The sequence below is a fragment of the Muscardinus avellanarius genome (genome assembly GCF_963383645.1).
Source record: "Muscardinus avellanarius genome assembly, chromosome: 1".
In the NCBI taxonomy this organism is placed as follows: Eukaryota; Metazoa; Chordata; class Mammalia; order Rodentia; family Gliridae; genus Muscardinus; species Muscardinus avellanarius.
Window position 1 is genome coordinate 122,678,295 of NC_137786.1, and position 13,284 is coordinate 122,691,578.

The 13,284-nt window shown below is 51.8% G+C and overlaps 1 protein-coding gene across 13 annotated transcripts in view; it reads right to left on the minus strand.

Moving 5' to 3' along the window:
- The window catches only part of PHLDB1 (pleckstrin homology like domain family B member 1), a gene marked incomplete at both ends in the record, with an annotated part of 51,510 nt that extends 40,506 nt beyond the window's left edge, over positions 1 to 11,004 (minus strand). For 11 of the 13 annotated variants that reach the window (XM_080704915.1, XM_080704912.1, XM_080704929.1 and 8 more), the window contains 3 exons: positions 9,265 to 9,435; positions 10,211 to 10,334; positions 10,927 to 10,986. In XM_080704915.1, coding sequence (XP_080561041.1) covers positions 9,265 to 9,435; positions 10,211 to 10,334; positions 10,927 to 10,986 — 355 coding nt within the window. Of the gene's footprint in view, positions 1 to 9,264; positions 9,436 to 10,210; positions 10,335 to 10,926 lie in introns of all 13 variants that reach the window. The other 2 variants (XM_080704916.1, XM_080704922.1) reach the window with 2 other exon arrangements.
- Between the last annotated feature and the right edge of the window lie 2,280 nt (positions 11,005 to 13,284).

A 13,284-nucleotide genomic window follows, 5' to 3' on the forward strand; every position in this document is an offset into this window, starting at 1 on the left:
ACAGCAGGACTGCTAGCAGCCCAGCTCTGACCCAAATTAACTTTCTATTTGTACTCAAGGGGCCCGGGCATCCTCCCTCTTTGGCACCTAGTGCCCCAACAGGAACCTGACCAGCATGTTTCTCGAATAAGCCTCCCCTCTGCCCACTCCTGCCCATTCCCCAAGGTCAGCCCTCTGCCCATTCAGCCCAAGATATGGTTCCTGTCCCTATGCCCAAGGAGGCTCAGGGTCCAGCTGTGCTAGGGTGGGTGGGGGAGCTGCACATCTGAGCAAAGAGGGTGAATTTCGTCTTCTACACACACAGGGAAACGACACACACACTCACGCACACGGACACTCAGGACACCCTTGGGCTCAGAGGCAGACATGCCAGCTCACACAGCACCACCAAGCTGGCCACACACTGAGGACCCACCCTCCCGATGGGGGTGCCTTGGCCCTTCCCAGCAGAGACCCCCTCTCGGCCATTACACGACTCCCTCATCGTCACCACGACCCCCAGCCCCTCCAGGAGGTGGGTCCCCGCGAGGGGACTGCCCCGCTGGGAAGTGCTCCCAAGCTCAGACTCCCACTCCGGGACCCTCCCACAGCTTGGAGCTCCCAGCCACAGGGCGAGGACCCCAACCCCCCTCGCGCCCAGCCTCCGGAGGACGCCCCGGCGGCTGAGGACTCACCACCCAGCTGGACCTCCGCGCCGCTCGCCCCCGCAGGTCCCCGGCCGCCTGGCCTTTGAGAGGGCGGGCGACCTCCTGCGCGCCAGCCCGGCTCCCAGCGCAGCCAGCAGCCAGCCGCCGCCAGCGCCCGGGAGGGCGGGCCGGCCACCAGCGGCGGGGGAAGGGCGCCAGGAGGGAGGGACAAAGGCGGGAGGAGGGGAAGAGGAAGTGATGGAGGGCGAGGGCGGGGCGGGAGGATGCGGAGAGGCAGCGGGCTGGGGATCCCGCGCCCCCGCAGCAGAAAAAGTGGGGCAGCGAGGAGAAGCTCGAGAGAGGTGAGGCCGGAAGGGAAAGTGAGAAGTAAAGACAGAGGCCAGACAGCCGAGGTTGGCCGGGAGGCTGGAGTGCGACGGCGGGGCGCACTCAGCCCTCTGGGTAGCAAGTCAGTGGCCTGGCTTGGGGTCTGCGCCAGGCCACCCTCTGGCCTGGGATCACTTGTCCCAGAATGGGAAGGATGACTATGGAGGACATCCCATGGCTCCATGTAGGACAGGGAGAGCTGGGGGGGTGGGTCCTGCTGGGACACCAGTTCCACCTCTGGCCCTCAGCTGGATACGGTGTCAAGGTCACCCTGGGGGGCCAAGCCAAGGCAATGCTGTGTGCCCTGCCAGCAGCACGGGCCCAGCTCGGGTCTCTATCCTAAATACCTGCTTTCCTGGCCCTTGCTGGCCCAGAGCTCACCAAGGCACTGCCTTGCCCAGCCAGCCCTCCTCCTGGGGCCCCCAAGAGCCTTCCGCTGAGTGGGGCACCCTTCCTATCTAGGAGACAGTGCCACCTGTCTCTGGAGCCCCCCCCCCCGGGGTCAGGCTGAGTTTCTAAGCCAGTCTGGTACCTACCACCCACTTGGGACCTCAAAGTTGTGCCTTTCCCAGGGATCCTGGATGCCAGAACTTTAGGGGACACGCCACATTTGTTCTCTTAGGCACACTCTGCCCAGTGGCACTTACACCCCTGTGCCATCAGTCAGATACACACTGACACCAACTCACTGAGCGTAGTGAGTCACAGAAACACACACACACACACACACACACATATCCCCCCAGGCCCACCCCCTCATAGTATACTATTGCTCTCTGAACACAGCCATCCTGTCACTCAACTTTTTTTTCTTTTTTTTTTTTTTTGTGGTACTGGGGATAGAACCCAGAGGCTTTCTACCTCCGGGCTATACTCCCAGCCCTATTTTATATTTTATTTGGAAACAGGGTCTCACTAAGCTGCTGAGAGCCTCACTAAGTAGCTAAGGCTGGCTTTGAACCTGTGCGATCCTCCTGTCTCAGCCTCCCAAGCGAGGGGTATTACAAGCATGCCCCACCATGCCCGGCTGTCACTCAGCTTTTAGAGAGACTCAAGAGTCCTTAACCAGGCACAGTGGTATACCTCTGCAATCCCAGTACTTGAAAGGCTGAGACAGAAGATTTGCAGGTTTGAAGACAACCTCAGCAACACAGGGAGACTCAGCAACCTAACATGACCTGTCCAAAATAAAAAATAAAAAAGTGGGAGGCCGGGCATGGTGAGACGGGAGGACTGCAGTTTGTGGACAGCCTCAGATACTTAGCAAGGCCTTCCACAACTCATTAAGACTCTGTTTCAAAATTAAAAGGACTAGCTGAGTGTGGTGGCCCAGGCTTGTAATCTCAGCATGGGTGGGGCGGGGGGGCGGGGGGGGGGGGCAGAGACTGGTTGGTGGACAGCCTCAGCTACTTAGTGAGGCCCTTCACAATTCAGTGAGATCCTGTTTCAAACATAAAAAGACTAAAAAAATAGGGCTTGGGGTGTAGCTTGGAGGTAGAATGTCCTTGGGTTCCATCCCCAATACTGCAAAAAAAAAAAAAAAAAAAAGAAAATTAAAAGGACTGAAAAATAGGGATGGGGGTATAGCTCTGAGATACAATGCCCTGGGGTTCCATCCCTAGTACCACAATAGTAAATAAATAAATAATAAATAACAGGACTCTGTTTCAAAATAAAGGATAAATAATAGGGCGGAGGGTATATCTTGGAAATAGAATGCCCCTGGGTTCCAATCCCAGTACCACTAGATAGACAGACAGACAGACAGTCTAAAAAAATAGACCTGGGAGTACAGCTCAGAGGTTCAATGCCCCTGGATTCCGTCCCTAGTACCACAAAAAAAAGGGGGGAAGCTGGGAGTACAGCTCAGCGGTAGAATACCCCTGGATTCAATCCTTAGTACCACAAGAAAAAAAAAAAAGAAAGAAAGAGGAAAAAAAGTCAATGTCCAAGTTGGGCATGGTGAAACACACCTATAAGTCCAGCTACTGGGGAGGCTAAGCAGGAGAATCTCCAAGTTGAGATTCTCAAGGGAAGTTTAGGGAGACCTCCTACTCAAAAAAAAGCTAGGCATGGTGGTGCACACCTGTAATCATAGTGCTTGGGATGCTGAGACAGGAAGATCACAGGTTTGAGACCAGCCTCAGCAACAAGACTTTCAGCACCCTAGCAAAACCTGTTTCAGACCCTGTTTCAAAACAAAAAGAAGAGGACTGGGAGTGTAGCTTGCAGTTAGAATGTCCCTGGGTTCAGGCCGGGTGTAGTGGCACACACTTGTAATCCCAGCATTTGGGAGGCTGAGACAGGAGGACCCAGATTCTCAGACAGCCTCAACTACTACTTAGTGAGGCCCTTTAAAGCTCAGTGAGACCCTGTTTCAAAATAAAGACTAAAAAATAGGGCTGGGGGTATAGCTTGGAGAATGTTTCTGGGTTCCATCCCCAGTACTGCAAAAAAAAAAAAAAAAAAAATGTCCCTGGGTTCAATCCAGTCAAACTCAAAGTCCCAGTACCACAAAAAACAAATAAATAACACACGCACACACATTCACCCACTCGCATGAAATTTACTCCCCTTCTGAAGGAAAAAGGAAGAACCATATACAGCCAAATGCAAAATAGGGGGAGGCTTTAAAAAAACAAAACCTCCTCAGGAAGAGTGATTCATGAGTCTGGAAACAGTGATGGCCAGCTGGACAGGAGCAAGCCGCCAGTGTGAGGCTGAGCAGGAGGCAGACACCAGGAAATGAGGAGCTCAGAGTCCTGCTCCTGCTTTCCTGCCTGGAGCTTTATTACTCACGATCTTTATCAGTCTTATAACAGGGAAAGCTCGGAGGCTTCCCTCCCTGATTTCTAGAATAACTGGCTTCAGAGGAAGCGGCTCGTGTTCTGCATCTCTCAGAGAGGAAGTTGAGAGCCTAGAAACCCTGGCTTCCCAGCCACACTGCTTTGCTGGTCCCACACAACCTCCCCTCCACCCCCAGGAGAGCCTTAGGAAGTGGAGAATACTGAGAGGCATGGCAGCAGTGGATGGGGACCAACTGTCTAGACAGCTGGGCCCTGAGCTGTGTGGCTTTCTGGACCCTCCCCTGCTTATCCCCTCCTGGGCTTTCATGTGGTCTGGCGCTGTGGTCCCCGGGTGGGGCAGCCTAGACTCAGACTGAGATCCTGCCTCATTTCCTTGGTCTTATTCCCAGCTCCACCCCCTGCTCTGTAGAGAAGAGAGTGACATGGATGTGCCAAGATGCCCGGGCACAGGGGCGAAAACAAGGTCCTCTGGCTCTCTCACTCCACACTCCCATGTTCATAGCTCTAGTTGGCATCTGCTTTCTGCCCATCTCCCCCTCCCTGGCCTAAGCATACTCCTCTTGGAAGAGCCTGTCACTGCCTCCCTCTGCCTGTCATGAAGTATGTCCGTCCCAGTTGCCTGTGGCTGGGCATAGTGCCCAGAATGATGCTTCTAAGGCCTGGCCCAGCCAGAGCAGGCTTCTTGTTATTTCCAAGGTAACGCTCTGTTTTTCAAAAAGTACGATCTCCTCTACAAGACTAGATGAGGGGAACACAGGAAAAAGTAGCCCCCTTTTTTTGTTTTTTGTTTTTGTACTAAGGATTGAACCCAGAGGCATCCTACCTTTAAGCGACACCTCCAACCCTTTTTTATTTTTTATTCTGAAACAAGTTCTCCTTAAGTTGCTGAGGGTCTTGTTAAGTTTCTGAGGCTGGCCTCAAACTTGTGGTCCTTGCATCTCAGCTTCTCAGTACTGGGATTTGAGGTGTGCAACCACTGTAGTTGGTCCTCCTATCATCCTTTTTCTTTTTTGCTTTTTTTTTTTTTTTCCCTCAGCATTGAGGATAGAATCCTGGGCCTTACACATGCTAGGCAAGTTCTCTACCATCATGCTACACCCCAGCTCTGACCAGTCCTCTAATGTACATGCCCATAAGTGGGTATATGGCCAGTAAGTTCTCATATTTGCACAGGAGTATGCTCACGGACATTTTGATAGCATCAGTCCTGGGTTTGCCCCCACTGCTCACTTGAACACACTAATCCATAAATACCAGGAAAGATACAAACAAATACAGAGACACACAAGCCCAGAGTCACAAACACATCCGGAGATGCATAAACACACTCCAGTTATAGAGACACACAGAGATAGCACATGCACCCGGAGCCACCCAGTTCCCAAGGAAACGCACTACCAAGAATGTCCGGATTGGGGCCAGGCAGGGCTGGGCTTGGTGCTTGCTCCAGAGAGGAGACAAGGAAACCCTCAGCTCCTGGAGCCCAGGGAGGGGGAGGCTGGGGAGAAGAACACCCATTCCTTTGTGCCTCTGCCTACCCTGCCACCGGCTGCCAAGCTTCTGAGACAGGCAAGCCCAGACAAGAAGGCTTGGGGGGGTTACAGCGGGAGTTTAGGGTCAGGAGAGAGTAGGAGGATACATACTTGGCAGAGTGGGCTTCTGGCTCAGAATGGGGGGGGGGTCACTGGGGCTACAGGAAATGCTTAATAATTCCATCATGACTTCAGGGAGCTAAAATATTTACTGGGAAGACCAGACAAGAGAGGTACATAAAGCATTGCCCCACCCTGTTCACAAGACTTGGGAAGAAATGCTCTTCCCATGGAAGTGATGGGATTGGGAGCTGAGAGGTCAGAGCCAGACCATCTTTGAACTTTGCCTGCCTCCCCTTGCTGCTCTGCTCCCAACTCCTAGAGGAGATGCTCTCCCTCAGACAGAACAGGACTGTCAAAAGCCAGCTAGCAACATGACCAAAGCCCCAGTTCATGGATTTCTCCCATGACACCCTCCAGAAGGTGAGGGGCTGCTGCTGCTGCTGGCAGACCTGCTTCCCTGCGCTCAGTTGCCTATGCCCTGTCCCTACCCAAAAGGAAGGAGAAAGGTCAGCTGTGAAAGAAGTGCTGTGTGTGTGTGTGTGTGTGTGTGTGTGTGTGTGTGTGTGTGTGTTTACTGAAGATTGAACCCAGGGACATTCTACCTCTGAGCTACATCCCACCCCCTTTTCTATTTATTTATTATTTTTATTTTGTTTATTGGTGCTGGGGGATTGATTGAACCCAGGGACAGTCTACCTCTGAGCTAGACTCCAGCCCTATTTGGTGTGTGTGTGAGAGAGAGGGGGACTAGGGATTAAATTCAGGGGCATTCTACCTCTGAGCTATACCTCCAGCCCCCATTTTTTTTTTTTTTTTGTACTGGGGATGGAAGCCAGGAGCATTCTACCGACGAACTACACCCCCAGCCCCATTTTTTATTCTCTATTTTGAAATAGGGTCTCACTGAGTTGCAAAGGGCCTCACTAAGTAGCTGAGGCTGGCCATGAACTGCTATCCTCCTGTCTCAGCCTCCCAAATGCTCAGATTACAAAAGTGTGCCACCACACCTGGCTTTATTTTTTATTTTGAAAAGGGTCCTACTAAGTTGCAAAGGCCTCACTAAGTAGCTGAGGCTGGCCGCAAACCGAGATCCTCCTGTCTCAGCTTCCTAAGTACTAGTATTACAAGTGTATGCCACCATGCCCGGCAGACTTCCAGCCCTATTTTAATTTTTATTCTTTCTTTTTTTTTGGTGTGTGTGTGTGTGTGTGTGTGGTACTGGGGATGGAAGCCAGGGGCATTCTACATCTGAGCTACAGCCCCAGCCCTATTTTTTTTTTTTTTTTTTTTGTGGTACTGAGGGTGGAACCCAGAGGCCTTCTCCCTCCGGGTTATATTCCCAGACCTATTTTATACTTTATTTGGAAACAGGGTCTCATTAAGTTGCTGAGAGCCTCACTAGTAGCTGAGGCTGGCTTCAAACCTGTGCAATCCTCCTGTCTCAGCCTCCCAAGCGTTGGGATTACAAGGGTGCACTACTACGCCCGGCTCCAGTCCTTTTTTTTTTTTTTTTTTTTTTTGTGATACTGGGGATGGAACCCAGGGGCCTTCTACCTCCAGGCTACACTCCCAAACCTATTTTATGTTGTATTTGCAAAAGGCCTAAGTAGCTGAGGCTGTCCATGAACTGCAATCCTCCTGTCTCAACCTCCTGAATGCATGCTGGGATTACAAGCATGCACTACCATGCCTGGCTTATCTTTTGTTTTGTTTTTTTTGGGGTTTTTTTTTTTTTTTTTTTTGGTGGTACTGAGGTTCCTGGAAGCCCTTCTACTTCCGGGCTACACTCCCAGACCTATTTTTACATTTTTATTTGGAAACAGGGTCTCCTAAGCCAGCGCACGTGGCTGGCTTCGAACCTGCGCGATCCTCCTGTCTCTGCCTCCCAAGCGCGGGGATTACAAGCGTGCGCCACCATGCCCGGCTTATCTTTTGTTTTGAAACAGTGTCTCACTAGGTTGCTAAGAGTCTTGCTAGTTGCTGAGGCTCACCTTGAACCTGCAATCTTCCTGTCTCAGTCTCTCAAGTACTGGGATTACAGGTATGTGCCACCATATCTAGCTAAAAAATGACTTTTATAGCTGGGCATGGTGGTACATGCCTGTAGTCCCAGTACCTGGGAGACAGAAGGATCGGAGGTTTGTGGCCAGCCTCAGCAACTTAAGTGAGGCCCTTAGCAACTAACAAGACCTTGTTTCCAAATTTAAAAAAAAAAAAGAAAGCAAAAGCAAGCAAGCAGGGCTGGAGTATAGCTCAGAGGTAGAATGTCCCTGGGTTTAATCCCCAGTATAAAAATAAAAAGGCCCCAAGAAGGGGGAGAGAATAGAGAGAGCAGGGGAAAGCCCACCAAGTGCTATGTGCATGTCTGTCACTATCACTATGATTTACATTATGATATGAAACTATAATTCACCAATAAAAAGTATATTGTATAAAAAAGGACCCAAGGGCATGAACAGAGGAGCTTGGGAAACAGTGGGATGAGTGGGATGTCCCCTGCCCAGGGGCTTCCAGCTAGTGAAGAAGACGGGGGCACAGTCAGCCCTTTTGCTCAGACCCAGGCTTGGTCGAGCTTCCATCCTCATGTGAACCTCACCTCTGAACCCCACCCAAGCCTATGTCTCTCATTCCTCTATCACACAATTCACTGTATGAACTGATGCTTGGAACTCTGTTTCCATAGTGAACACACCCGGCCTGTCAAAAGGTCACCTAAAGCCGGGCATGGTGGCACACACTTGTAATTCCAGTACTTGGGAGACAGGAGGATCGCAGGTGCCTGGCAATCAATATTTACTGAGACCCTCCACGACTTAGTGAGACCCTGTTTTGAAATAAAAAATAAAGTCAGGTGTGGTGGAGTATGCTTGTAATCCCAGCATTTAGGGCTGAGACAGGAAGATTGCGGTCCGCAGACAGCCTCAGCTACTTAGTGAGGCCCTCTGCAACTTAGTGAGACCCTGTTTCAAAATAAAGAATAAAAAATAGAGCTGGGGTATAGCTCGGAGGTAGAATGCTCCTGAGTTCCATCTCCAGACTCGCAAAAAAAAATTAAAATTAAAAATTAAAAAATAGGGCTGGGGGTGTATCTCGGAGGTAGAATGCCCCTGGGTTCAATCCCCAGTACTGTAAAAAAAAAAAAAAAAAAAAAAAAAAAAAAAAACAAGAAAGAAAGGGCAGCCGGGCTTGTAATCCCTGTGCTTGGGAGGCAGAGACAAGAGGATCACGCCAGTTCAAAGCCAGCCTTGCTGGCTTAAGAGACCCTGTTTCCAAATAAAAATATATATAAAAAACAGGTCTGAGAGTGTAGCCCACAGGTAGAAGGGTTTCCAGGAACCCCAGTACCACCAAAAATAAATAAAGAAAGAAAGGGCCACCTGGCCATCCCTTTACCTGCCTGGTAATCATAGTAATTAGGGGTCTTTACACATCAGAGCAGTAACCATAGGAATAAGCCACTGTCATCGGTTTTGCAGCAGGAGCAGGCACGCCCTCAGGCTTTGCTATCAGATTCCGCCCTTGCCCCACCCCACTGGGTTCTCAAAACAACAGCATCATGGAGTAGCACCACTGATCCCCTTACAGGGTTCTCCCACTTGCTCCCCCAACAACCACCAACAGCCACACCAGGCTCAGAAGCCTCATCTTCCTGCTCTATGGAAAGTGAGATAAGAAAAAACAAGTGGAAGTCAAGCCTGGAGGGCTTTTAGATATGCTACATCCAGATGCACCTAAGGACAGCAGCTCTGGCAGTTACCATGGCAACCACCATAGCCAGCTTCCCTGAACCTGACATTCGCAGGCAGGAAATCCAGGCCCCCTCCTCAGTCCAGGGGTACCAAGTCTTACCCTGAGTGAGCCGGGTAGGCTGCCGGACAGGGAGCCCATCGATAGCGCAGGCATTGCCACAAGGGTAGAGGGTGAGAGTCCCCCGCAGGTTCTCAATGTAGCAGTGCTCAGGAGCCAGGCCAGGCCCCTGCAGCGAGATGTCCCGGGCTGCAGAGCCAATCACAGTCCTTCCTGGAGGCAGGAGGCAGACCAAGTCAGAGGGTTCCTGCAGGTCGAGAAGACCAGGACGGGACAAGGAGGGACCCTGCGGAGATACATTGCCATCTCCTACTCCAGGGAGAATTGCTGCCTGCCACTGCCTATCCCATTGGGCCCCTGACCCTGGTGGAGAAAGCAAGTGACAGAAGCCTCCCCCAAACAGGACACTCCAGTGTCTGAATGGGAAGACGAGAGACCCAGGAGCCAGACTCCACTGAGAGCGTGGAGCGGGGACCTCAGCCCCTATCTGTGCCTTCCTGTGTTCTTGGTCCTGCCACCCCTTCTGGCTACTTTCCCCCTTTCTTCATTTGTCTTTCCCTTCAATCGGCCCCCTGCAGCCCAGCCCCGCCCTCCTGTCTCTGCAGTCTCTCCAGGCCCCTCCTTGGCAGAGCCCCCAGCCTGGTATTTGGAGAATGTGGGGAATGTTGCATCACCCAGGCAACAGGTGCAGCCCTAGAGGAGCAGGAGGGCAGAGACTGAAGGCCCAGGGGGTTGCAGGGGCCCCTCTTATGCCAGGCCTCTTCCAAACAGCCCCTTTCTCCTCAGTCACACTGGTTACCAAGAGCAGTGTGTTTTCCCACTCCTCTCGGCACTCTCCTTCTTGTTTCTAATTCCAGTATGGAGCAGATCATCTACCAAAAGGCAGCTGTCTGGGGAGGCAGAGACCAGGCCAGTAGTGCCCCAGAGGCAGAGGGCCCCACACGGGAGGGTCTGGCCTCCAGGTCAGAGGTGCAGCAACCACACTTACCTTCCTCCAGCGGCAGGAGGGTGATGGCCGTACTGAGCCTCCCACTGCCCAGGCTGACCAGGTGTGGTTTGTCTGTTTGCACTTTCAGCCCTTTGCCTGTCTCGATCAGGTCCAAGGGGCCTTTCTGCAGGGGGTGGGGTGGGGGATGAGCACCCTTAGAGACATAAAGCCAGCACCTTCCCCGCCAGGTCCCTGTCCCGCTGGCATTCTCTCCAGCCCCTGCCCTCGTGGAGGGGCTCCAAGGGTGCCGGGAGGTATAGCACAAGTCTTAGAGCAGGATTCCCCTAAACTGTAATTAGATCTGCATCCAGGCCACTAACTGGCCCCACTGGATTTATCTCATCTGGCTCCACTGCCCCTTTGTCTATTAAGAGAGAAACAAGGAGAGGAGAAGGGTGAGGCCCTGGTAAGGAGGAGTGCTGCAGAGGAGAGCCAGTCCAGCCCCAGGACATCCTGTTGGAGGCTGTCTCTGATGCCCCTGCTTAACTAAGCTGCAAGGGAGGGTCCAGGAGAGCCATACAGTACAACCCAGGGACAACCTCTAAAACCACTTTCTGACTTTCAAAGAGGAGTTTTACGGTGAGCCAATTCATATGTTTTGGATAAAGACAGAGCTATCAATAGGCTTGGGACTTGGGGAAGAGAGGGGCAGAACCTGCTCTCCCCTGCACTGGGACACCGATGGGAGAAGAGTAGAGCCCTCTTACCCCACTCACCTGCACCATGGCCAGAGTCTTGCATCCAGGGCCTACTTGGCTCCTGTTGAGAGAGTCCATGTTTCTAGGGCTCCAGAGCTCCTGCGAACATGGGATAAAGGAGCTGAAGGGGAGAAGCAGCGGGCTGAGTGGCAGGCTCCTCAGGGCTGGGCTGCACCGCCAGCTCAGGAGGTGGGGGAGAGGCAAGGGCTGGTCTCCAGCCACAGCCAGACCAAGCCCAAATAGCTCTGAACGGCTGGACTGGAGCTTCTGTGCAACCCAGAACCTAGGTCTCAGCAGCCACAGATCTCCAGCTATTTGAGCTTTAAGTGGGGTGGGGGAAATCTTGCTCAGGGTGGGAGCAGCACAGTCCAGGACACTGGCGGCCAGAGGGCCTGGAGGGGGCTGGGCTGGAAAGGGAACTCTGTCCTCCCACCTTGCTTTCCCCTCTTCCCTGTCTCTTCTCCCAGGGGTCTCGATGTTTTCTTCAAGGAGACACACGAAAGACTCAGCCCACCCCGCCATCCTCTCTGGATGTCACAATCCCTGCACCTTTCTTCCCTAGAAAGCAACCTCACCCAACAAACACATCAGCTAAAAATCTCAGTGGTGCCGGGCGTGGTGGCGCACGCTTGTAATCCCAGCATTCGGGAGGCTGAGAAAGGAGGATCTGGGTTCGCGGACAGCCTCAGCTACTTAGTGAAGCCCTTTGCAATCCAGTGAGACCCTGTTTCGAAAATAAAAAAAATAGGGGCCAGGCATGGTGGCGCACGCTTGTAATCCCAGCATTCGGGAGGCTGAGACTGGAGGATCCCGGTCTGCGGACAGCCTCAGCTACTTAGTGAGGCCCTCGGCAACTCAGTGAGAACCTGTTTCAAAATAAAGAATAAAAAGTAGGGCAGGGGGTGTGGCTTGGAGGTCAAATGCCCCTGGGTTCCATCCCCACACCCGCAAAAAATTAAATAAATAGGCCGGGCGTGGTGGCGCACGCTTGTAATCCCCGCGCTTGGGAGGCAGAGACAGGAGGATGGCGCAGGTTCGAAGCCAGCCGCGCGCGCTGGCTTAGGAGACCCTGTTTCTAAATATAAAATGTAAAAAGAGGTCTGGGAGTGTAGCCCAGAGGTAGAAGGGCTTCCAGGAACCCCAGTACCACCAAAAATAAATAAATAAATAAATAAATAAATAAATATTTAAAAAATAAATAAAATATATAAAATAGGGCTGGGGAACTGGGCGTGGTGGCGCAGGCTTGTAATCCCCATGGTTGGGAGGCGGAGACAGGAGGATCACACAGGTTCAAAGCCAGCCTTGCTGGCTTAAGAGACCCTGTTTCCAAATTTAAAAAAATATAAAATAGGTTTGGGAGTGTAGCCCGGAGGTAGAAGGGTTCTATCTCCAGTACCACCACATACATACATACATACATACATACATATGGCTGGGGGTATAGCTTGGAAGTAGAATTCCCTGGGTTCCAGTACCACAATAAATAAATAAATAAATAAATAAATAAATAATATCTCAGTGGTGATTGCTACTGGAAATAGAAGAATCTTAGGTCCTTACTGGCTTGCTATAAGCCTAGGTGCTTAGAACCAGGGATAAGAGACTCTACAGTCAGGTTTGTTTTTTTTTTGGTGGTACTGGTGTTCCTGGAAACCCTGCTACCTCCGGGCTACACTCCCAGACCTATTTTTACATTTTTATTTGGAAACAGGGTCTCCTAAGCCAACGCGCGCGGCTGGCTTCAAACCTGCGTGATCCTTCTGTCTCTGCCTCCCAAGCGCGGGGATTACAAGCGTGCGCCGCCACGCCCAGCCAGAATTTTTTTTTTTTTTTGTACTGGGGGTGGAACCCAGGTGCATTCTACCTCCCAGTTACACCCCCAGCCCTATTATATTTTTTATTTTAAAACAGGTCTCATTAAGTTGCAGAGGGCCTCACTAAGTAGATGAGGCTGGCCTCGAACCTGTGATCCTCCTGTCTCATCTCCCAAGTACTGGGATTACAAGCGTGCGCCACTACACCCAGCTTCAAAGTCAGAACTTGAATCCCTCATCCACCTACTACCGCCTGTCCCTTTCCCTGGCTAATATTTCTGGTACCTGAGAAATGTGTGGAAGGGCCTCTGCATATAACAAGGGCTCACATGCCCATCCCTTGGCCAAACTGTAAAAGTGAGAAACCTCTCATTTGCTGCTGGATGTTTCTGAGGAGAGCTAAGGGCTGGGAGGTAGGCCCAGGAAAGCAGAGTTGCCTTCGGTTTTCTCTTCCAGCCGTCTACCAGGTGACTTACAGAGAAGCCAGCAGCCAGCATTCCAAGGAGTGTCTGACCCTGGCAGAGGGTCCAAGGGCCTTAGCCAAAGAGTTACTAAATTT